General features: G+C 42.1%; 1 protein-coding gene across 1 annotated transcript in view; it reads left to right on the plus strand.

The window, feature by feature from the left end:
* Window positions 1–25,872, plus strand: part of CLDN11 (claudin 11) — a 63,406-nt gene that overhangs the window by 26,185 nt on the left and 11,349 nt on the right. The window contains exon 2 of the mRNA XM_073674879.1: window positions 5,667–5,831. Coding sequence (XP_073530980.1) covers window positions 5,667–5,831 — 165 coding nt within the window. The remainder of the gene's footprint in view (window positions 1–5,666; window positions 5,832–25,872) is intronic.

Raw genomic sequence — 25,872 nt, forward strand, 5'->3', positions numbered from 1 at the left:
TAGATTACATAGTAAAAATCTGCTTACAGATTCCCTTTAAGTCTCTGAGCTGGGCAGTCCCAAATTTGTTATGAGACTCCTCCAGGTCAGGGATATTGGCTTCAGGGGATGCTTCCTTCGCCCTCCTTTATAACCAATACAGTGAAAGACAATTCATAGTTTGCATCATGTGACTTTGTTACCATAGCCGACTCCTGGTGGCATACCGGACTACTGGGTGCTACAGCTTTAGCCCAAAAGTCCCAGAAAAATGGAAAGTTACGTCCGATAGCATGGGTCATGGAACCACAGTCTGTACTCATGGCAGTCTAGGCCATGGCATGGTTCTTGGCATCTCCCAAGGACTAGCACATGTGGAAGTGTGGCCCTTGCCAAGGCCACCAAACTCCCTGAGTCCAGACGTCCAGTCACTTAGACACCATTGACAGTCACCTAGTATTCCTGAGGCCCCCGCCAGGATGAGGAACCGCACTGTATATAGGATAGGCGAAGTAGGAGTAACGCTGGCCTACCCTTTTGGGGATCGGCTCCAAGGTCAAGGGACAAACTGCTGATATATGACCCATGACTCGATGCCTCCAACAGATAATGGTATGATATTTAACCTTTCAACCTGGCTCTGATCCCTCTTGGGTCTTTGTGGCCCCTTCTTTTGGGTCCCCCAGAAATGTAATCTTAAGCTCAATTAATTGCTCAGGGAGTTCTCCATGGCCAATTATCTTTTCACAAGGCTCACAAGGTTATCTGGATTCTGGGCAGCTCTTTGGGAAAACCCAGCTTTGCATGGATTTCAGTAGTGAGTGGATAAATCAGTCCACCACCACCCTTTCCACCATCTGAGCTGGAGAGCAGGTCTTGTGCTGTAGCCATTTTTGCACCAGGTGTGACAGATGGAACATCGGGGAACGGGGAGGTTTGTCCCTTTTGTAGGGCCAAAGGTGCACCCATTATGCTCGGACTGCCAGGGTGATCTCAAAATGTGCCATAATCTCCGCCTTCAGCTTGTTGTACTCCTTGGCATCCTGCAGGGCAAGGTTGTGGTACGTTTTCTGCGGTTCCCCCGTAAGATACAGCACCAGGACAACCGCCCAGTGCTCTGGGTGCAGTTTCTCATTGACTGCCGCTCTTCACAGACTGTCAGAATAGCTTCAACGTTATCCTCCAGAGTAATTTTCTACAAGGTCTCCCGTACCGTTCGCCTCACACAGCTCCCTTTGCTTTGGTTAGTGGGTGATGCCATCTCCTTGGCCCGGACAGTTTCTTCCAGGAGAGCCATCTGCTGCTGAACCTGCCGTAACTGCTGCTGCTGAAACTGCTGTTGCTGCTGAAACTGCTGCTGCAGAAACTGCTGCTGCAGAAGCTGCTGCTTTATCTCCTGCTGCAGCTGTTGATCCTGTTGGATCAGGAGTTTGTTGGTTTCCTGTTGGGTCTGCTGCTGCTGTAACTGCACCTGGACTAAATTCTTAATATGCTCCTCCATGCTTTCAGACTGTGTTCACAGTACTGTAGCTGCCTTTACCTAGGACATTCAGTCTTTACATTACAATCACCTGTGCTTTCTGGGACTTCATGCCCGCATTTTTCACCAATTGTAGGGATTCACTCGCTCTGGTAAGCATTAGGCATTAAGCCTATTAGCATTAGGTAGCAATCACACAGGCAATGCAGTTTTGGTCCAAACATGAGCAGTTTTTATTGCTTTCCACAGGTTGCACAGCACCAAAACAACAAAATCATAAACATAAATCCCTAGCCTTGTCCAGACGCTAACTAAACAGTATAGACCCTGATTTATTCAGACACCCCAGTTGGGTCAAACAAATCTGCTATCATCCATAACAACCACTGATACTTGCAGTTTGGTGCACATGGCCTGTGCAAACTCTTCTCAAAGAGATTCTGGCTTGTTTATCTCTTCATATTCAAGACACATCTAGTCTGCTCAGCCTCCCCAGTGGACTTATTTAGATGTACACCTAGACTGTTTATGTGCAGAGCTAACCAGGTGTAATAATCAAAGCAGAGCTTGTATTTTATGTTAGCCTACCTGTCATTGCTACAGTATATATACAGTATATTACAAAAGTGAGTACACCCCTCACATTTTTGTAAATATTTTATTATGTCTTTTCATGGGACAACACTGAAGATATCATACTTTGATACAATGTAAAGTAGTCAGTGTACAGCTTATATAACAGTGTAAATTTGCTGTGCCCTCTAAATAACTCAACACAGTCTTTAATGTCTAAATCGCTGGCAACAAAAGTGAGTACATCCATAAGTGAAAATGGCCCAATTGTGGCCAAAGTGTCAATATTTTGTGTGGTCACCATTATTTTCAAGCACTGTCTTAACTCTCTCGGGCATGGAGTTCACTAGAGCTTCATAGGTTGCCACTGGAATACTCCACTCCTCCATGAAGACATCACGGAGCTGGTGGATGTTAGAGATTTTGCTGTCCTCCACCTTCTGTTTGAGGATGCCCACAGATGCTCAATAGGGTTTAGGTCTGGAGACATGCTTGTCCAGTCCAGCATCTTTACCCTCAGTTTCTTTAGCAAGGCAATGGTCGTCTTGGAGGTGTGTTTGAGGTCGTTTTCATGTTGGAATACTGCACTGTGGCCCAGCTTCTGAAGGGAGGGGATCATGCTCTGCTTCAGTATGTCACAGTTCATGTTGGCATTCATGGTTCCCTCAATGAACTATAGCTCCTCACAACCAGCAGCACTCATGCAGCCCCAAAACATGACACTCCCACCACCATGCTTGACTGTAGGCAAGACACACTGGTCTTTGTACTCCTCACCTGGTTACCGCCACACATGCTTGATACCATCTGAACCAAATAAGTTTATCTTTGTCTCATCAGACCATAGGAAATGGTTCCAATAATCCATGTCCTTCCTCTGCTTGTCTTCAGCAAACTGAGGGTTTCTTCTTTAAAAGAGGCTTCCTTCTGGGATGACAGCCATGCAGATTAATTTGATGCAGTGTGTGACGTATGGTCTAAGCACTGACAGGCTGACTCCCCCCTTTAACCTCTGCAGCAATGCCGGCAGCACTCATACGTCTGTTTTGAAAAGATAACCTCTGTATATGATGCTGAACACGTGCACTCAACTTCTTTGGTCGACCATTGCGAGGCCAGTTCTGAGTGGAACCTGTCTTGTTAAACTGCTGTATGTTAAACTGCTGTATGGTCTTGGCCAACATGATGCAGCTCAGTTTCAGGGTGTTGGCAATCTTCTTATAGCCTAGGTCATCTTTACGCAGAGCAACAATTCTTTTTTCAGATCCTCAGAGCGTTCTTTGACATGAGGTGTCATGATGAACGTCCAGTGACCAGTATGAGAGAGTGTGAGAGAGATAACACCAAATTTAACACACCTGAACCCCATTCATACCTGAAACCTTGCAACTCCAATGAGTCACATGACATCGGGAGGGAAAATGGCTAATTGGGCACAATTTGGCCATTTTCACGTAGGGGTGTACTCACTTTTGTTGCCAGTGGTTTAAACAATACTGGCTGTGTGCTGATTTATTTAGAGGGCACACCAAATTTGCCATGTTATACAAGCTGTACACTGACTACTTTGCATTGTATCAAAGTGTCACATCTTCAGTGTTGTCCCATGAAAAGATATAGTAAAATATGAAGGGTGTACTCACTTTTTTGATATACTGTGTATGTATATATATATATATATATATATATATATATATATATATATATATATATATATATATATATATATATATATATATATATATATATATATACACACACACATATATGCATACACAGTATATCCTGTATATAATGTTGAAATTTGTGTTTACAAGCGATGGTAAGGTATTCCTAATTTACGTACAGATGAGGACATTTGTTGGCCTTGCCAACCCTTATCCATACTATTTATATAGATAAGAACTGGACATTTTACTATTTGTTATTTTCTCACATGATTTGCTTTGGCATTTTTAAGATACTTATTTCCTGGTGAAATTTCTCACCTGCATTTATAGTAAGAAGAATTGTTTTAGATTCTAAAACCAAGAATAATATATTCATAAAGTTAATAAAACAGTGGGCAGCCCCAGACTGGTGATTTGTTTAAATATAGCCTAGTAACAAAAGTGCTGAGAAATGTCCATAATCCCGACATGTGGAGCAGGATCCCATAACACTCTGATCACGCTGGGGAAAAGAATTAGATTTTGCTCTTTGTAGAAATCCAGTGCTGCCGCATACATTATTAAAGGAGCTGTCCACTGCTAGGACAACCCCTTCTCGATCTGAATGTTTCCCCCGTGAAAATAAAAATACCTATACTCACCTCCCATGCAGGCACCGTTCCAGCAGTGTCAACACTCGCGTTCCCGGGGCTCATGTGCAGTTGTTATATCACGTGAGCTTGGCTCTCAACCAGTGTCACTGTCTCCGCCTTTAGACGTATGCGTAATCATGAGGGAGTGAGCAGTCAGCTGCAGCTCTGACTTCCTGTTGAGTAGTTATACGTCCAAAGGCAGAGACAGTGACGCCAGCGCTGATTGGGAGCCAGGCTCACGTGTCATAACAACCTCACGCGAGCCCCGGGAACGCGAGTGCACACACGGTTGGAACGTCGCCAGCATGGGAGGTGAGTATGTGTTTTTATTTTCACGGGGGAAAGATTCAGATCTAGAAGGAGTTGTCCAAATAGTGTTCAACCTCTATAAGCTGTTACTAAACTGGCCTAGTGATGTTAGCGTTCACATTGAGGAAGGCCTGAGGGTTGTGGGATCTCACAACCTGGAAGTTTAGGTCTGGTTTTGCTAGAAAGTTGACTCTTTCGGGAGACGTCACGGGTTTTAAAGGGAATATGTCACCACTTTGGAGTTATCAGACATCTACTATGGCCATAGAAAAGTAAATCTATAGATACGTGTATGGCCCATAGTAGAGGTTTGATTGCAGAGAAAAGCACTTTAATCAATTCTATTTTGTACAGGCTTGGCGTCCGGGGGACGCCAAGAAAACCCCGCCCATGTGCTTATTATTCCCCCAAATCCCCGCCTATATGATAAATTATCATATTCCTCCCTCCCCTGCATGTCACAGGGCCCTGTGACGTGCACTGTGCGCCCTGACTTCCCGGGCATACAGCTCACATAGAACGCGCTTTGCTTCATCCCGGCCCCGTCTCTCCATGCACTGCGCTGCAGAGTTCTATTGCGCAGGCGCCGGGAAGTGACCTGTCTTCTTAGCAAATCAGTGGACCATTGGTGCTTTCCCTCATAATTACAGAATGTTCTCTCTGGTAACTCATCATTTATATGTGTATATAGAAGAAAGAATAAATAAGGGAGTTCTGCTCCTTTCTTGATAAAGCCCAGTTATGTTTCATATTACACCTGGCCCTCATCACGTTTCCATTTTGTCAAGGACAGGGATAATGTGTTCTTCAGAGAACTTGTGCATAAAGCTCTACATGAGCCATCACCTTTTTAGCACAAATATGCAACATCAAGGTTGGGCAAAATGGAAAACTATATTTGTTCGAAAACTTTTTATGTAATTTAGTTTATTTCCATGGAGAGCTTTGACTATAATTTCTGTGGGTAATCCTGTAAATATGTGGCTTATCACTCAATAAAATGCATCCTGTTGTTGTTGACAGCTCACATCCAAGCCACCCGTGCCCTGATGATAACTGGATCTTTCCTGGGGCTTCCTGCTGTCTTCCTGCTTCTCTCTGCCATGCCCTGCATCCGAATGGGCCACGACCCTGGTACAGAAAAATACAAACGCTTTACTCTGGGTGGAATTCTGATCGTCATTTTGGGTAAGACATAATGGAAGGCTCAGTAGGGGACATTGTATGATTGTAGGACTATTTTCCATTCAACTGTATAGCAGCACTACATCTGATTTAAAGGATATGTGTTTAAAAATCAGTATAATTCATAGTCATATTTTAGCTTCCTCACATATATATAAATTGGCAATTATACATTAGATTTATTGTTTGACATATTTATACATTGTACTTTTTTAAATTCTCATTTTCAACACTCTGGTGAATGATATCTTTCAATTAAACAATAAGCTGTAAAGTCTGAGGTGAAAACTAGTATTTCTGTTGTAACTGAGAAGTTTTGTTTAAATTGCAAAATCTATTGATTAAAGACCTTTAAGCTCTTAGTAAACTTTTAATATGTAGCTAATGTTGTTTTCAGCTTTATAATTCTTAATGATTTACATTCAGAATTGCAGTAGAGCGCACCTGCTGTTCTGCCAAAGGAAAGAACTAAGGCTGTGCATAAAAACAGCACAAGATACAAGGTTTTCCTACTAGTAATTAATGCTTTAACTTTGCTGCCCTTTTATATATATTATGACCTTGCTTTTCAATTAAATACTGTTTACTTTTAATGAACCCACAGTGTATGCTAACAAAGCAATTAAAAGATGTTGCAGTGAATTAAGTGACTATGCTTAGGTCTAAGGGGTAACATTTCTCCTCATGGAGAGTGACACACCAGCTCTGGCACGTCAAGGTAAGGAGGCTTATTCGCCGTGCAATGCTCCTCTGCGAAATTTAATATGCAAATTACCTCTTCAGAAAAAAGAGGACTTGTACTCTATAGCGCCACCTATTGGAAGCAGCAATCCTACAAGTCACAATCAACCCTTTAACGAGTCGTGCAATATGACTTAGGATAAAAGCCAAATCAGAATCTCAATTTGCAGACATGGTGTTTCGGGCTGTTGGCCCTCGTCAGTGCAAAGTATGAGAACTGATTTGGCTAGGTGAGAGGCTCTGGACTGAGGTCTAAGGGGTAACATTTCTCCTTATGGAGAGTCATATTGCATGACTAGTTAAAGGGTTGATTGTGACTTGTAGGATTGCTGCTTCCAATAGGTGGCGCTATGGAGTACAAGTCCTCTTTTTCTCTGAAGAGGCATATTTGCATATTAAATTTCCCAGAGGAGCATTGCATGGTGAATAAGCCTCCTTACCTTGACGTGCCAGAGCTGGTGTGTCACTCTCCATAAGGAGAAATGTTTTAAGGACATTACATCATGGTTGGATCAGCCTGTTGTGTGTTTTTCCACTTTAATTTTGGGGGTGACTCCAAATCCAGGCCTCCATTGGTTAATAAATTTGATTTCCATTGATGATTTTTGTGTGATTTTGTTGTCAGCACATTCAACTTTGTACAGAACAAAGTATTCAATGAGAATATTTCATTCATTCAGATCTAGGATGTGATATTTGAGTGTTCCCTTTATTTTTTTGAGCAATATTATATATATATATATATATATATATATATATATATATATATATATATATATATATATATATATATATATATATATATATATACACACACACACACATACGTGGTCAAAATTGTTGGTACCCCTCGTTTAATGAAAGAAAAACCCAAAATGGTCAGAGAAATAACTTGAATCTGACAAAAGTAATAATAAATTAAAAATCAAACATTGCTTTTCAACCCTGATTCCACAGAATTTAAAAAACAATTAAACTCATGAAATAGGCCTGGACAGAAATGATGGTTCTCTTAACTTAATATTTTGTTGAACAACCTTTTGAGGCAATCACTGCAATCAAACGATTCCTGTAACTGCCAATGAGACTTCTGCACCTCTCGACAGAGATTTTGGCGCACTCCTCATGAGCAAACTGCTCCAGTTGTCTCGTGTTTGAAGGTTGCTTTTCCAGACAGCATGTTTCACCTCTTTCCAAAGATGCTCAATAGGATTTAGGTCAGGGCTCATAGAAGGCCACTTCAGAATAGTCCAATGTTTTCCTCTTAGCCATTCTTGGGTGTTTTTAGCTGTGTGTTTTAGGTCATTATCCTGTTGCAAGACCCATGACCTGCGACTGAGACCAAGCTTTCTGACACTGGGCAGCACATTTCTAGGATCTCTAGAATCCCTTGATAGTCTTGAGATTTCATTGTACCCTGCACAGATTCAAGACACCCTGTGCCAGATGCAGCAAAGCAGCCCCCGAACATAACAGAGCCAATGTTCTTTTCTTGATATGCTTCATTTTTCTGTCTGTGAACATAGAGCTGATGTGCCTTGCCAAAAACTTCCATTTTCAGTCTCATCTGTCCATAGGACGTTCTCCCAGAAGCTTTGTGGCTTGTCAACATGGCGTGCCCCCTGGGCCGTGGGGTACTCAGTAGCCGGGCCGGTCGACGCTGGGGGATGTCACGGTGGCAGTGACCCGGTCCGTGACCCAGGGCGGTCAATTAAAGGGAAAATAAAAAGGGAATAAAGTTTTTATAGAGATAATGTTCGTGACGCCACCTGTGGTATGCGGCGATATGGGGCCGCCGCAGCAGTGAAGATCCACTGGAGCTGATGGTGACGCAGCAGAGTTGGTTCAGCTCTCCACAGGCAGATCTTAGCTCCAGGGCAGGATATAGAGATTTTATGAGGTAGATGTTGGTGCGGTGTAGTGCAGGGCAGGTGATGGCGCAGCATTTATTCAAGGATACAGTGGGGTGCAGTCTTCAGATTTTACTCACAGTTGTTAAGTTTCTCAGGTTACACTTTCCGGATTATAACCGCCCACGTCGTCCTGTGTCCTCCGGGGTAGTGATCCAGCAAACTCTCAGGTATTTCAGGAGCACTTGCACGGGACCCTGTTCTATGTACCTTTCTTGATCGTCTCACTGTGCTGGCTCTCACCCTCCTGCCCTGCGCCTCACAATCAGTGTCCCAAGCCAGTAGCCTTGGGTCTTGTCGGGCGACGTGCAGTCCTCTGGACCCTATGCGGCCACCTTTTCGGCGATGTAATTGTGGTTGTTGGCTGCAGCACCTTGAAAATGCATCAGCCTCCGGTTATCTAGCTGAGCCTGGTTGTTCTCCACTAGTTTAGGGGCCGGTCCCCTCTCTGCGGCCTGATCCCTCCACGTCCGTGTGAATTCGGGCGCACGGGTGGCTTCCTGCAGTCACCGTGCCCCTGGGATCCCCTCTGTCTCTGGAGCCTTCCCTCTGCTCCCGTCCTATCTCACTCTCTCTCCTGGGCCTCTCAGACTAGGCCCGACTCCTTTCTCCCCTCCTCCTGAGCAGAGCTGCTCCTGAGCTCCTGCTCCCTGCTCTCTCTCCTCTGACTGTCTGAGCTCCTTCTAGATCATTCACTTTCTTCTTATACTCTTCCTGTCGGTGCCCCCCCCCGGACTACTTCCTCCACCCACCTCCTCTACCTAGTTCAACCCTCCAGCTAGGGACCAGGGACTGTGCTCTCCCTTAGGAGCAATCTCGCCCTTCCCTACTGAAGTCGAGTGTATTGGATGTGGGTGTGTGGGTCCCGGGTAGTACTCTGTCCTTACCTGAGAGTGGGGTACCACACCTCTGGGTGAGATGCAGTACCTCTGTGGCAACTGGACCCACAGGGGCGCCACAAACATGTAGTTTGGCAAATTCCAGTCTGGCCTTTTTATGATTTTTTTTCAACAATGGTGTTCTCCTTGGTCGTCTCCCATGAAATCCACTTTGGATCAAACAACGATGGATGGTGCGATCTGACACTGATGTTCCTTGAGCTTGAAGTTCACCTTTAATCTCTTTAGAAGTTTTCCTGTGCTCTTTTGTTACCATTTGTATTATCCGTCTCTTTGATTTGTCACCAATTTTCCTCCTGCGGCCATGTCCAGGGAGGTTGGCTATAGTCCCATGGATCTTAAATTTCTGAATAATATGTGCAACTGTAGCCACAGGAACATCAAGCTGATTGGAGATGGTCTTATAACCTTTACTTTTAACATGCTTGTCTATAATTTTCTTTCTAATCTCCTGAAACAACTCTTTCCTTTGCTTCCTCTGGTCCATGTTGAGTGTGGTACACACCATGTCACCAAACAGCACAGTGAGTATCTGTAGCCCTATATACAGGCCCACTGACTGATTACAAGATTGTAGACACCTGTGATGCTAATTAGTGGACACAACTTGATTTAACATGTACCCCTTGTCACATTATTTTCAGGGGTACCATCATTTCTGTCCATGCCTATTTCATGAGTTAAATTTTTTTAAAATTCTGTGGAAGCAGGGTTGAAAAGCAGTCTGACTGTCATTTGTTCATTTTCATAGATTTTTAATTTATTATTACTTTTGTCAGATTCAAGTTATTTCTGTGACCATTGTGGGTTTTTCTTTCATTAAACGAGGGGTACCAACAATTTTGACCACGTGTGTGTATATATACACTCTGTCACAATATATACAGTACAGACCAAAAGTTTGGACACACCTTCTCATTTAAAGAAATTTCTGTATTTTCATGACTATGACAATTGTACATTCACACTGAAGGCATCAAAACTATGAATTAACACATGTGGAATTATATACTTAAAAAAGTGTGAAACGACTGAAAATATGTCTTATGTTCTAGGTTCTTTAAAGTAGCCACCTTTTGCTTTGATGACTGCTTTGCACACTCTTGGCATTCTCTTGATGAGCTTCAAGAGGTAGTCACCGGAAATGGTCTTCTAACAATCTTGAAGGAGTTCCCAGAGATGCTTAGCACTTGTTGGCCCTTTTCCCTTCACTCTGCGGTCCAGCTCACCCCAAGCCATCAGGTCTGGTGACTATGGAGGCCAGGTCATCTGGCGTAGCACCCCATCACTCTCCTTCTTGGTCAAATAGCCCTTACACAGCCTGGAGGTGTGCTTGGGGTCATTGTCCTGTTGAAAAATAAATGATGGTCCAACTAAACGCAAACCGGATGGAATAGCATGCCGCTGCAAGATGCAGTGGTAGCCATGCTGGTTCAGTATGCCTTCAATTTTGAATAAATCCCCAACAGTGTCACCAGCAAAGCACCCCCACACCATCACACCTCCTCCTCCATGCTTCACGGTGGGAACCAGGCATGTAGAGTCCATCTGTTCACCTTTTCTGCGTCGCACAAAGACACGGTGGTTGGAACCAAAGATCTCAAATTTGGACTCATCAGACCAAAGCGCAGATTTCCACTGGTCTAATGTCCATTCCTTGTGTTCTTTAGCCCAAGCAAGTCTCTTCTGCTTGTTGCCTGTCCTTAGCAGTGGTTTCCTAGCAGCTATTTTACCATGAAGGCCTGCTGCACAAAGTCTCCTCTTAACAGTTGTTGAAGAGATGTGTCTGCTGCTAGAACTCTGTGTGGCATTGACCTGGTCTCTAATCTGAGCTGCTGTTAACCTGCGATTTCTGAGGCTGGTGACTCGGATAAACTTATCCTCAGAAGCAGAGGTGACTCTTGGTCTTCCTTTCCTGGGGCGGTCCTCATGTGAGTTTCTTTGTAGCGCTTGATTGTTTTTGCAACTGCACTTGGGTACACTTTCAAAGTTTTCCCAATTTTTCGCACTGACTGACCTTCATTTCTTAAAGTAATGATGGCCACTCGTTTTTCTTTACTTAGCTGCTTTTTTCTTGCCATAATACAAATTCTAACAGTCTATTCAGTAGGACTATCAGCTGTGTATCCACCAGACTTCTGCACAACACAACTGATGGTCCCAACCCCATTTATAAGGCAAGAAATCCCACTTATTAACACTAGAACTACTGATGGAGTCATTTTGACTCCTTTCGTTTTTTATTTCTCTTCTGTGACTACATTTTTCAGAATTCCGGCTTGAAACTCGGTGACTTTTCCTCAAATATGATGTGAAAAAAGATTTTGTGAGAATAAATAATTTTGGTGAAAAATTTGCGCGTTTTTTTCAAAATTTACCAAGAACTACTGAAGGGAGTCATTTTGACTCCCTACTATATTTTGAGGTCCTTTTGTCACTAAATGTTGCTATAAAGTTTTGTGCATAATTTTTTCACTCTGTCTTATTTACCCTGATGTTCATATAGATGTAGTTCAATTTACATGTCAACTTTTCACATTTTCCTTGTGTTTTACCTGCTTGTATTACTGTGTAATGCTGAACAAACTCTATCTGATGAGGAGCTAGATGCATTCATTGCGATATTCTATGCTCGTGGAATATCTGGCACGAACCGTCACTCGATTAGCAGTATTTGGTGTAATGACTGGGGAATACCGTTTTGCAAAGCGACAATGTCTAGGGACCGCTTTGTTGAAATTATGAGGTTTCTCAGATTTGATGAGAAATCTACTCGATCGGAGAGACTGCAAACGGACAAGTTTGCTCTATTTTCTACTGTGTGGGACAGGTTTATTGAAAATTGTATTGCGTGTTACAAACCTGGCCCATACATAATGGTGGATGAGCAACTTTTCCCAAGCAAAACTAGGTGTCCATTCACGCAGTACATGCCTTCCAAACCAGATAAATATGGCCACAAATATTGGCTAGCTGTTGATAAGAGGAGCAAATATCTGGCAAATGGCTTCCCTTATCTAGGCAAAGATGACACACGCCGTGCTGAGGACCGTTTAGCTGACCATGTGGTAATGAAGTTATTGGACCCGTTTTTGAAAAAAGGTCGCAATGTTACAACCGATAATTATTTTACTTCAGTAAAATTAGCTAAACAGCTAAAAAGCAAAGGAACAACCATCGTGGGAACACTGAACAAGATAAGGCGAGAAGTGCCTAAAGAAATAAAATCCATGAAAGAGGAATTGTACAACACTAAAGTGTTTAGAAATGAAGACAATTTTACACTTACAGTATATCAAGGAAAGCCCAACAAAAATGTTGTCATTTTGAGTTCCGTCCATCCAGATGTTGTTGTTGCGTCTGATTCCGCTAAAAAAACTCCAGAAACGGTAAAGTTTTACAATGAAACAAAATATGGAGTAGATGTAGTGGATCAGATGGCACGAAAATATACCACACGAACATGCACAAGGAGATGGCCTGTTCATGCATTTGAAAATGCCTTAGACTTTGCGGGTATAAATGCATGGATAATATTCAAGGAGATTACCCACCAAAAAATGTCACGCAAGGCATTTTTGCAAACGCTTGTGAGAGAGTTGAGTGGTCCTTATGTCACAGATAGGGAAAAGGGTTCCACGTCCCAAGTTTCTACATGCTCAGAAGTGATGGTTCAAACAAAATTTTGCCAGATCAAAGAAAAGTGCAAGAAAAATAGATCTGTCGGAAATTGTAAGACTTGTGGTAAGTCTTTGTGTGGGCAATGTACTGCCATAAATCAAAGGCAATGCCTAAAATGCGAAACACCAAATGTTTAGAAGGTGAATTCTGCGCCATATTTTCATTTTTATGCTCCTCCACCTACATTTTCTCTGCTTTTTGTTCTTCAGTTGTTGTTTATATGTGTGCACTTGAATAAAAAAAAATGTTTGAAAAACGTCTATTATAATTATTGTTATTTTCTGTAGAAAAATAAGAAAAGCAGAAAAAAAAACAATCAAAAGCATTACTGTTGGATCTCACAATAATAATACATTACAAAAAATATAATTATTAATAAATAACCACAAATGAAACTCTAAAAATAAACGAAAACAAGCAAGGAGTCAAAATGACTCCTTTCAGTAGTTCTAGGCGGGGTCACGATTCCAGTAGTCCTAGTGTTAAACCTGACAGGGCACACCTGTGAAGTGAAAACCATTTCCGGTGACTACCTCTTGAAGCTCATCAAGAGAATGCCAAGAGTGTGCAAACAGTCATCAAAGCAAAAGGTGGCTACTTTGAAGAACCTAGAATATAAGACATATTTTCAGTTGTTTCACACTATTTTGTTAAGTATATAATTCCACACGTGTTAATTCATAGTTTTGATGCCTTCAGTGTGAATGTACAATTTTCATAGTCATGAAAATACAGAAAAATCTTTAAATTAGAAGGTGTGTCCAAACTTTTGGTCTGTACTGTATATATTGTGACAGAGTTACTGGCGTTATAAGCGAGGGGAGGTATGCGTCACTCCGGCTGCTAACCTGTGTGAACTGAAGCTACAACTTTTCACCAGCATGTTATATGTTGGGGGTTAATTCACCTAAAAAGGGAGTGGTTTTGTGTGAAAGGCATAGAGATCGAATGGGAAGTCATTCACCCTACCTCCCCTCAGGGAGTGGCTGAACAAGCATAAATGCTCAGTCACTATTTTTTTTTTTTGTTAGTGTGATCTGGAGAGTGAAGTCTCCTGGCTGTGTGTGGAAGATAGAGAGCTCCACAAAAGGACTTTGCCTGAACGGCTTGTGATATACCGAGAGTGGGCAGAACTCGCTCACTTATGGACTGTGCTATACTTTATGTTTTTGTTTTGCCATTACGCCAGAAAGGCCATGTTTATTTTACTGACTCTCCAGTGCTTATGCCGCTACAATAAACCTGGAGAGGAAACCGTGTCCTGAGTCTCCTTCTGGAAGCAGCCGAGGGAATCGTCTTACTACAGTTGGTGCATGCAAGATTCCAGGAACACATGTACCTGCCACAGAGACCGGTGGATGTCCTGGGTAAAGGCCGTCAGCCAGCCAGAGATGTCTGGCAGCATGGAGGATCTAATCAAGCACCTGGTGCAGAGCCAGCAGGCACAACACCAGCAGCACCAGCAATTATTGCAGCAGCAACAATTGGTGCAACAAGAGACCACTAAGCTGCTGGTGTAACAGATCCAGCTCCAGAAACAGCAGCAACAGGATCAGCATTGGCAAGAGCAGCAGCAGATCGAGTTACTTGCAGAGGCAAGGACTGTTGTTAAGGATGTGGTCTGTTGGTGTCACAATCCGGGACATGTAGCCGCCCGGTGTCATATGTTTGCTGAACCAATAGACTGCAGCCTAGGCAGACAGTGTTCCTATTATGCTTATCCAGCCTGCAGTGTGGACTGTCAACCCGGCGAGGGGCCGCAGGTGTGTGCCATGTCCGTTAATGGAGTGATGGTGCTTGGACTGTTGGACTCTTGTAACCTTAATCAGTGCCACCTTTCCCTACCAGCTGATCCCTACCAAATCTGTGGACATCCGCTGCCTACATGGGGACTTCAAGAACTACCCAATGGCCAGAGTGGCAGTGGGAACAGACTGTGGCGCCCAATCCCACAAGGTCAGGGTGGTCAAAGACCTGATACATCCCGTCATATTGGGGCGTGATTTTCCTTTGTTCTGGGACTTGTGGGAGAAGGGTACCAGACTGAGTCACGGGGACAAAAGCCAGGTCCCTAGGGAAATACCCCGGTAGACATTGGAAGTGGATCAGTTCCCACTGTATGTCCTTGTCTGTGACGAGGACGAGGCTGTGACCAAGGAGGCCGACCTCCCTGAGTTAGAGGTGCCCGGAGAGAACTTTGGGTCAGCTCAAGTTCGGGACTTGACCTTGAAAGGGGCGTGGGACAATGTTACTGTTTGTAATGGGGTTGCTCAAGAGCCAGGGGCCGACACCAGGTACCAACACTTTGCAGTTCAGGGGGAGCTATTATACAGGGTGACCAAACTAAAAGGTGAAGAGATAGTGGAACAACATTAGATTGATAATGTATAGGAGAAGCTATTATATGGATAATTTATTTATTTATCCATATGTAAAAATCGCTGATGAAACATTGATGATAAAAACTGACCAAACACTGATGAAACTCAGATCTAAAACTGATGACATCTGTATCATTTTTTTTTTAAAAGGTCTCAGTCCTATCATGTATTTTCTGAAGTATACAGGGGAAGTTGTGATCTTATAAATGGGTTGCAAGAAAGCCATTAAAGATGAATAAAATGTGCTGGATATATTTTATATATGGAGGACCTGGTGATAGTTTCCGTTTAAAGGGAAGGTATCATCATAAAATTACCTTTTGCTTAAAATCAGGTTTTTGTGTTAACGGGGTTGTCCACTACTAAGACAGCCCCTTCTAAATCCCTATGTTTCCTCCCAGTAAAATAATAACACCTATAGCCACCTCCAGTGCTGGTGCCCTTCAAGCAGTGCCGACATTGGCTCTCCCGGGGATTGTGTAACATTGATGTCATGCAATCCCTGCAGACAATCAGTGCTGGCTTCACTCTCCCAAAAACACACATTAAAAAAAGCTAAAAAAAAGGCTAGTGAAAAAAACACTGTAAAAACACTCACAAAACAACCAAAAAACAAAACAAAAAAAAGTTTCAAGTTTACAAAAATCCTGGGAAATGAAGCGATTCCTGAAGTGTTCACTGCTTGAAAAATGGATGTTTCTGACTGACAGTAAAAGACGCAGTGTGAACATACCTTTGGGCTATGTTCCCACAGATTGTGTTTTGCTGCGTATTTTGCAGCAGATTTTTATGCAAATTTTCAGCTGCATCTAGCAGTACCAGCAAAGTCTTTGAGAAACCAGAATTCTCTGTTCACACATGTTGCTTTTTGTCTCCTGCGTATTTTCTGCCTTGCTTGCGTATTTGGAAAATAGAGCATGTCACTTCTTTCAGCGTTTATGCAGCAGAAAACGCACCTGTATTTTTGCTGCGTATTTGCTGCATTTTTTCACCCATAGGAAGTAATGGGTGGTCAAAAAAAGCAGAAAAAACAAAGCAAATAACGCAACAAAAAATGCAACAAAACCTGTGTTTTTTATGCAACTGTTTTCCTGCCAGAGAAAAGTTAGCAGCAGATTTGCAGCAGAAAAAAACATAATGTGTGCTCTTTTAAAGTTGCAAAAGGATCTGCCATCACTATTTAGAGATGAGGGAAAAACATTGAACACTGACATATTAAAGTGTTAAATATACTTATTTCTGTATATTTTTTTGTAGAGGACTTCTTATCAGATGTGATTCTTCAAAAGGACATATCATGAAATCTTATAGAAAAATGTAGTGGTTTATTCTTGAATTGTCCATTAAAAAGAATAATTGCAGCAGTTACATAAAATAGGTGAAATAGTTTCAAAGTGATTGATTCATTAGTGTCCATCTTTCCTTGAATCCTGAATGGTAGTTCATCTGTCCTTGTCAAGCATATGTCTGGATGGAGCAAATGTCAGGGCCTACATGTCGGCTGACCTCAGCACATAGATCCTCCGTCTGGTGTCGTGTGAAGTCCAAGAGAGACCCCTCCCTGTGACTCACATGGGTTATATAGGCCCCTCATAGCACCTGTTCTTCATATATGGCACTAACTATATACCATGAGCTAAATGTATGAGAATAGCCTGAATGTCTTGTCAGCAAAACCTACCACGTCCAATCTATGTACTTCAGAATTGAGAATAAAAAATGAATATCCATAATTAATATTTAACATAAAGTCAAATGGCAATTATTCACTTTTGGGTATTTCACTTCACTTTCTCGCAGTAATTTAAAAGCTTTGTTTAAATGAAATATGAGTTTTCACTCAAAGGGCACAATCCACACATATTTCTTAAAAAATCTACTTACTGAAGATAAAAATGCAATTATTTTTTTTTATTTATTTTTTGTTCAAAAAGAGCTATTTCTGGTGTTGGATTTTTAATGGTGGACTGGTAACCCTTTTGTGCCATGTCCTTCTGCAAGGAAGTCAGCTGCTTACACAGCAACTGAAAGATAAGGAACCTGTTACTTTCCTGTGCCTTGAATCACAACTGATGATAGGATGTAACAATCTGTCAAGCAAAGGAAGGATCATGGACAGGCAATTTTCTCTTTTTCCCTTTACATAAATGTAGTTTTCCATATCCTATGCCGATAAGATCAGTTTGACTATAAGTATAAACAAAAGAAAAAATGTGGCAGACCATACAGCAACTATGGCAGTAAATCATTGCACCCAGGGGATAAAAGGGAATCTGTCAGTAGGATTGTCTTTCCTAAGCCGTCTATATGGGCTTATAGGTCATAGGAGGCTAAATATAATGATACCGTGATATCTGCGATCCGATGTCTTATTCCAGAGAAATCAACAGTTTTCTGATATGTAAATGAGCTGTTCCACGCTATGGGGTGGAAACTGATCTCCCTGAGAATCTGCCCCCAAGGCTTATATTACATGAAGGAGTCGTTACCAGTGTGATGTGTAATGGCCGCTCTCTGCTCTCCTGATTGCACCAGCATTTTTTTTATTGCAGGAGTGGTGCAACAAATCTAAGTCCCATGCCCCTAGTATTATACATACCAGTCGACATCTCCTTGTTTTATCTGCTCTGTTCTGGTCGGTCTTCTGCAGTTTGTGACCTGCTGGATCGCTCTAGTGTTTTCTGGATGATCCGGAAATCACAACTCAATATAAGTCTATGAGAGTCAGAACGAGGCCAGAACGAAGCTCCCATACACTTACTTTGAGAGCTTGTGACCGTTACCTCTGACTTCCGGTCAGTCAGAAGTTGTGGTAACAAGATGGCGCAACGGGACAAGAGAGGAACTTAGGTCAGGGAACTTAGATTAGTCAGGGAACTTAGATTAGTGGCACCACTCCAGTGCTGAAATAAAGAAAAACACTAGAGTGGTGCTCTAAGATAGATGTGTAGCATGCCCTAATAGGCACTTGTAAAAATTTCTATCAGCTGACATGCAGAGGTGTGCCATCATATTAGTAATTATATATATGCCAACTTTTTTTTTTAGAAAAATAAAGGAAAGTATAGATAAATGATATTTTTATAATATTTATTGCAAATAACATAATCCCCCCCCCATATTTGGTATTCCCATAACCATATCAACCTTTATTTTATATATATACATTTCATTTATGTCAGTTAAAAAAAAGAAAGAAATCACAGAGAAATTCTATTTTCTTGTGTTTGTGCTCCCAAGACTACACTAAGAAAAATAAAAAGTTAATGAATACATAACCCAAAGAAAATCCTGCCCCACAAATAAAGGTATCATTCAGATGCTTTAACGCAAAAAGAAAAAAGTTGGCCGACTCTTCTAGACTAAAATCATTAAACAACATAGATTTGTTGTACTGTAGGTGTACAGGCCAAGGTTGTTCTTATTGAAATATTGCCAGTATGATACTAGAAAGAAGAATCTAAAAATAAAATGGTCATTAGTAAAAATCTAAATCTTGATTGATAAAAGCTTCTGGCATCACTTTAACTCACTCCAAACCCAGCGGTACTCATCTAAACACAGGATGCCTAGTGGGCACCATATGGTTCAATATCATTTACTATATACTTCTTCCAGTATTTATCTCCAGAAGGTAGCTCTTCTGTAGAAAAACGCTATCTGTGGTGTCATTATTTTTCCTGCATTAGGACATCTATTCACTTACACATATAATGAACTCTCAGATTATTTTCATTGGATACTGGAAGTTTCTTTCACGCCAAGTTGAAAGAGATTCCCTGCTGCCTCTTGAACAATACAGACTATTTGGATGATAGTGTAGGTGATATAGCTTCTAAAAAGGCTTAATGGCAAGATATATTTAAGAGATATAAGAGCCAGGTTCTTAAAAATCCATAAGGATTCAATAATTCATTTAATTTAAAGTATTATCATAACAAAAGAATCATTGATTATGTTGCAGTACAACTCCAGTCATTCATGAACATTACACTACTTGCTTAATCTATATAGTGCTGTGTAGTAAGCATTTACTTTCCTAATTAGCCTTAAGGTTATGGTGCACACTGTGCATTTTTGATGCATTTTCGCAGCGTTTATTCCATGCAGAAATGCACCAGAAACGCTAGGTAATCCGTGTGCCAGCTAATGCAATGACAATCCTGAAGTGCTGTGCACATGATCAGGAATTTTCCTGACAGGATTGCCATTGCGTTCAAATCAATTCTTTGTGTGTTTCTGCAGCATTTTTCACCCATAGACTTGAATTGAGTCGGCCAAATCCGCAGCAAAAATGCAGGTATAAAAATATTTACGGATTTGCTGCGGATGTTTGTTGCGTAGTTCACTGACTCAATTCAAGTCAATGAGTTAAAAATGTGGCAAAAACGCACAAAGAATTGCCCGCGGGAGACTACTCCTCCCATCATCCTACAGCCGCTCCCCCTGACAATAGTACGCCTGATGGGAGAAGTAGTCTCCTCATCTGGTGTCTGTGCGTTGTGTAAAAAAAATAAATAAAGAAAAATAAAATCAATAATAAAATACTTTATTCTCACCTGTCCGCTGTTACCCCGATGTCCCACGGCGATCCGATCACCCAGCAGCACGCTATACACTGACGGGAGCACAATCGCTGCCAGAAGTGTACATCGCTGCGCTGCTGGGGCTGAGTTTACCGGAGTTCATCTGCTGAAGATCAGCTGACAAGCTCTGGAGACATCACTTATGGCACCAATGCAGTGTGAGAATTTTCCCATGCAACACAGATGCAGTAAGTGAGGTCACCGGAGCTGATCAGATGATCTTCAGCTGATGAACTCCGGTGAACTCAGCCACAGCAGCGCAGCGATGTACACTGATAGGATTGATTACATTCCTGTCAGTGTATACAGTGCTGGCTTCTACAACAGTCACATCAATGATTGCTGATGTGGCTGCTGTAGAAGTGACCCAGATCTTCGTGGGACACTGTGGATTACGTCAGGATGGTGGACAGGTGAGGCATATGGTTGTTTTTTACTTTTGGTTTCTTACAGGAGACGAGGGCTTCGGGGATTGGGCGTTAGGTGAGTATACAGTGTTTTTTATGTTTAAATAAAAGATTAAAACATTGTGGAATTTTATTTAAAATAAAAGACTTTATTCTGGCCGTGTCTTTATTTAAAAAACATCAAAAACCTTACTACGGGGTTAGTAATGGGGGTGTCTTATAGACGCCTTCCATTACTAACCTGGGCTTCATGTCACCCAGCAATACAAGGCTGACATGAACCCCAACCCTATTACTCCACTCGCCACCACTGCACGGCAGTGGGAAGAGCGAAGGCTAAGCGAAGATTTGGCGCATCTTAAGGATGTGCCAGTTCTGGGGTCACTGAGGGCTGATATTATCCACCTCGGAGGGAGCCAGGATCCATGGCTATTAATATCAGCCCGCAGCTGTCTGCCTAGCCTTTGCTGGTTAGATTTTATAGGGGGACCCTACATCAATTTTTTTCTGGGGTCACCCTGTAATCTAGCCAGTAAAGGCTAAGCAAACAGCTGTGGGCTGTCATTAATAGCCAGGGAACATTTTTGGCTAATGGTTCCTTCCCTGGCTACTAATATCAGCTTCCAGAGGTCAGCTTTCCCTCTACTGGATATGAAAATGACGTGAGAGCCCACGCCTTTTTTTTTTTTTATTTTAGGCATATTTTTACTGTGTCCAAAACGCTGAATTCTATTGAACACAGGTAAATCCGCATGTGTTCACTGAACCATGCGGATTTTCCACATTCAATACTTTCTAGTGGTCCAATTTCTGTTGCGGAGACTAGCGACTCTGTAAGTGTATTTGACGTGCTGCGGTCCTGAAAGACCCGCCACATGTCAGTGTACGCGGGTGATCCGCAGCCTCAGATGTACGCATAATGGACATGGGATTTCTAGAAATCCCATTCACTATGCTGTAACATCTGGCCGCTGCAGGTTTGACACTGCATAAACACGCATCTTCAAACCCGAAGCATTTCCTGATCGTGGTCATGTTCCCAAACTCACCCACAGCATGACAAGTTCTGTAGTGGAGACGCTAGTCTCTGCTGCAGATTTTGACCGATTGAAATGTCATTACATGCGGTGGATCCGCATGTATTGACAAAACAAGTGTGGCACTAGAACACAGCTTTTTGGATGCAGCGAAAATACGCTGCATCCAAAGCGCTGCTGGTTACTGATCGTGGGGACATTGTGGCTAACAAAACAACTGTGAGCTGTTATTAATAGCCAGGGAACATGTTGGCCTAATGGGTCCTTCCCAGGCTAAAAATAGCAGCTCCAGCTGCCCCAGAAATTGCATGAATGGGAATTAATGCTAATGAGATTAGGGTTTACAGGATTAAGTGTTGCTGACACCAAACCCTTTGTTTAGTGATTAAGAGGTGTCAACCAAACACCCTCATTACTAAATAAACCTGTAAGTAAAGAGGTAAATAAACACACACACAGAGTAAAACACTTTATTTGGAATACAACAGACACATTCTTTAATCATTTAAATTTACCAATATACTCACCCCAGGTCCGATGGTCATCCAAGGGTTAAAGCGATATCCCAGGTTTTTTTTTCATCAAATATCTTTATTTAGATCCAAAAAAAGCACATAATAAACGCATCAAAATCAGCAATTTTTCTCAGCGTTTTTGCTGCCAAGAGATGCAGAAACCTTGCAGAAATTTCTGCAATCAAATCCTGAATGTGCGCACATACCCTTAAAGGGAAACAGTCTGCTGGTTCCTGCTGCCCAAACTACAGGCAGCATGACTAAGAAGAGCCTGACTGCACAATTTCAGCAAGGTATATTTTTCTCTGAAATGCTCTTTTAGTTAGTTTAGTTAGTTAATTAGTCTGGCCAACTTCTCTCCGGTGTGCTCCAAGTGATTGACAGGTCTCTTCTTATGTACATGCCTGGGAGAGACCCAGAAGCAAATCTAGGTTTTCCTGCTCTGGGGCAAAAATTCAATTTGGTGATCCTCCTATACACAGCTTAAGCATTTTATTCAGTGTGACCACTCATATGCTATTTGTATACTTACAGTCACATGCCGAGTTGCTACTCTTCCTAATCCTCTCAATATTCAGTGAAAAACTACAGCCCTTGCTTCATTGAGAGAAGCAGGAATATGGCTGGACTGTAAGTATGAAAATCGCATAGGAATGGTCAAGTGATGATCGTGAGAACGGGCAAGCGAGTCAAATGTTGACAGTGGGTATATAACACACCATGATGATTTGTCATGCTACAGTGCTTAATTTCATAATTAATATTCCTAACATAAATACAGATGTGGTAATCCTTAAAATCCTTATCAGACGGCGCAATACTTTATTAACATATAGCTTCCGACCGCATCACTCGACTGAAACTGCCCTGACCAAAGTCACCAACGACCTACTAACCGCCAAATCCAAGCGACACTACTCCATCCTCCTCCTTCTGGACCTGTTATCTGTCTTCGACACAGTAGACCATTCCCTCTTACTACAGATTCTCTCATCTCTTGGCATCACGGACTTGGCCCTATCTTGGATCTCCTCATACTTAACAGACAGGACATTCAGCGTCTCCCACTCACGCACCACCTCCTCATCTCGCCCCCTATCTGTCGGTGTCCCCCAAGGTTCAGTTCTAGGACCTCTGCTCTTCTCCATCTACACCTTTGGCCTGGGACAGCTCATAGAGTCTCACGGCTTTCAGTATCACCTCTATGCCGATGACACACAGATCTACCTCTCTGGACCCGATATCTCCTCCCTACTAACCAAAATCCCACAATGTCTGTCCGCAATCTCATCCTTCTTCTCTGCCAGATTTCTAAAACTCAACATGGACAAAACAGAGTTCATCATCTTTCCACCCTCTCATTCATATCCTCCATCTGACCTATCCATCAACGTCAATGGCTGTTCTCTCCCCAGTCCCACAAGCTCCCTGCCTTGGGGTAACCATGGACTCTGATCTCTCCTTCAAACCACATATCCAAGCCCTTTCCACTTCCTGCTGACTCCAACTCAAAAATATCTCCCGGATCCGTGCATTCCTCAGCAAAGACTCAACAAAAACACTAGTGCATACCCTCATCATCTCCCGCCTTGACTACTGCAACCTCCTGCTCTGTGGCCTCCCTTCCAACACTCTTGCGCCCCTCCAATCTATCCTAAACTCTGCTGCTCGACTAATCCACCTGTCCCCCCGCTATTCCCCGGCATCTCCCCTCTGTCAATCCCTTCACTGGCTTCCCATTGCCCAGAGACTCCAGTTCAAAACCCTAACCATGGCATATAAAGCCATCCACAACCTGTCTCCTCCATACATCTGTGACCTAGTCTCCCGGTACTTACCTGCACGTAACCTCCGATCCTCACAAGATTTCCTTCTCTACTCCCCTCTTATCTCCCCTTCCCACAATCGCATACAAGATTTCTCCCATGCATCCCCCCTACTCTGGAACTCTCTACCCCAACACATCAGACTCTTGCCTACCATGGAATCCTTCAAAAGAAACCTGAAGACCTACCTCTTCCGACAAGCCTACAACCTGCAGTAACCACTGCTCCACCACATTACTGCATGACCTCCTCTACCCCCACCTACTGTATCCTCACCCATCCCTTGTAGACTGAGCCCTCACGGGCAGGGTCCTCTCTCCTCCTGTACCAGTCGCTGACTCGTTTTGTTAAGATTATGTAAATGTTTTTGCTATGTATATCCCTATCACATGTAAAGCGCCATGAAATAAATGGCGCTATAATAATTATTAATAATAATAATAATAATAATAATAACATAGCCAGGTATCACGTCATCTGACAAATTATGGATTGTTACATGTTTTCAGAATCAGAACCAATAACAGCAGAGGAGTACATCACCAGAGCCACCATCAGTACAGAAATACAGCATCACAACCATCATCAGTACGTGATTACAGAACCACAACAACCATCAATACATGAATATATCACCAAAAGTACCAACAGCACATTAATACATCACCAGAAGCACCATCTGTAAATAAATACGTCACTAGAAGCACCGCAGTACATGAATGCAGCACCAGAACCACCACCAGTACACATGAATACAGCACCAGAACCATCATCAGTACATAAATACAGCACGTTCACCCATTAATTAGCATATCGCCACTACAGTTATAAAATTGTATTTTTGGGCATCTGAAAAAATCAATTTGACGATAAAATGGGCTTGTTAGAAAGGGTATAATGGTGGGAATAAATACATGCTGACAGTTTGGGGTGCCTGGGGAATCTTCAGGTTCCCTTTAAAAACAGAATAAAAACGGATGCAAGAATAAAACCAAAGTATCTATTTTTAAGCATATCCGTTTTTCTTTTGGTGAATCACTTAAAAAAATGAAAACTTTGGTTTTCATTTTGCATTCATTTTTGCTTTGTTTGTGATCGGATTCTGACATTTTTTTAATTACTAGATCAGTTAATGGATAACAGCTGGACATAGGAACAGAGCCCTACAAATTTAAAGGGAGAATAACTGAGGAATTTCATAAAAATTATGCTCCAAAATATTTACTGTAAACATGAATACATGGTTTATAGTGAGATAATAATCATACTGGCATTATATACAATTCACATGTTGCTGTGTAGTTATAGCGAGTTTTGTGCAAGCTACCTTGATAACATAGATGGCATTTTCTATGAGAAGATCCTATGCCACCTATGTCCACAACTAAACAATAGATCCATCTTCCCAATAGTGTCACCAGACATTTCTGCTTATGGTACTATCTATACATCATCATCACAGAAATGCATCCATTTTTATCATTCCTGCTACAGCTCACTCAAGCACAACAAGGAATGATGGAAAAATCATCCCAAAAAGTTTTCTGAAATGCCGGTCAGACAGAGTGCTGACTTTTTACCATTTAGTACTGAGTGAGAAATAATTACTTTTCCTAATATTTTAAAAGCTCCTGTTTGGCTGTTACTGCTGTGACTTTTTGCTGTTTATGACGTGTTTTCACCCGGCCGAGCTGTGCTTATGCCTGGAAAACAGATGAGTAATGTCCAAGGTAATATAGTGCATGATTCACTGTCTGAATAGGTGAACTTGTCCCTGCTGCCTGCAAATTCACCTAACTGTTGATCTGTAAGAAAATTGCTTTCTGTTTTGAAAGAATAGCTTTCTGGAAAAGATGTTTGGCATTACATTTAATTAAAAGGAACTTGTCTGCAAAAAAAATGTACTTACCTATAGTCATAGTGGTAGACTCGTAAATACCGTTTTAGACATGTGCTGGTGTCTGATTGGAAGTATGGCTACAGGGAGAAAATAAAGTTATATTCTCCTTGCAGCCACTCACTTCCAGTCATTATGGTGGAGATGAGGCTGTGAATAGTCAG

The sequence above is a fragment of the Phyllobates terribilis genome, unplaced genomic scaffold (genome assembly GCF_046119375.1).
Source record: "Phyllobates terribilis strain yellow unplaced genomic scaffold, ASM4611937v1 Scaffold_3__8_contigs__length_932513732, whole genome shotgun sequence".
Classification (NCBI taxonomy): domain Eukaryota; kingdom Metazoa; phylum Chordata; class Amphibia; order Anura; family Dendrobatidae; genus Phyllobates; species Phyllobates terribilis.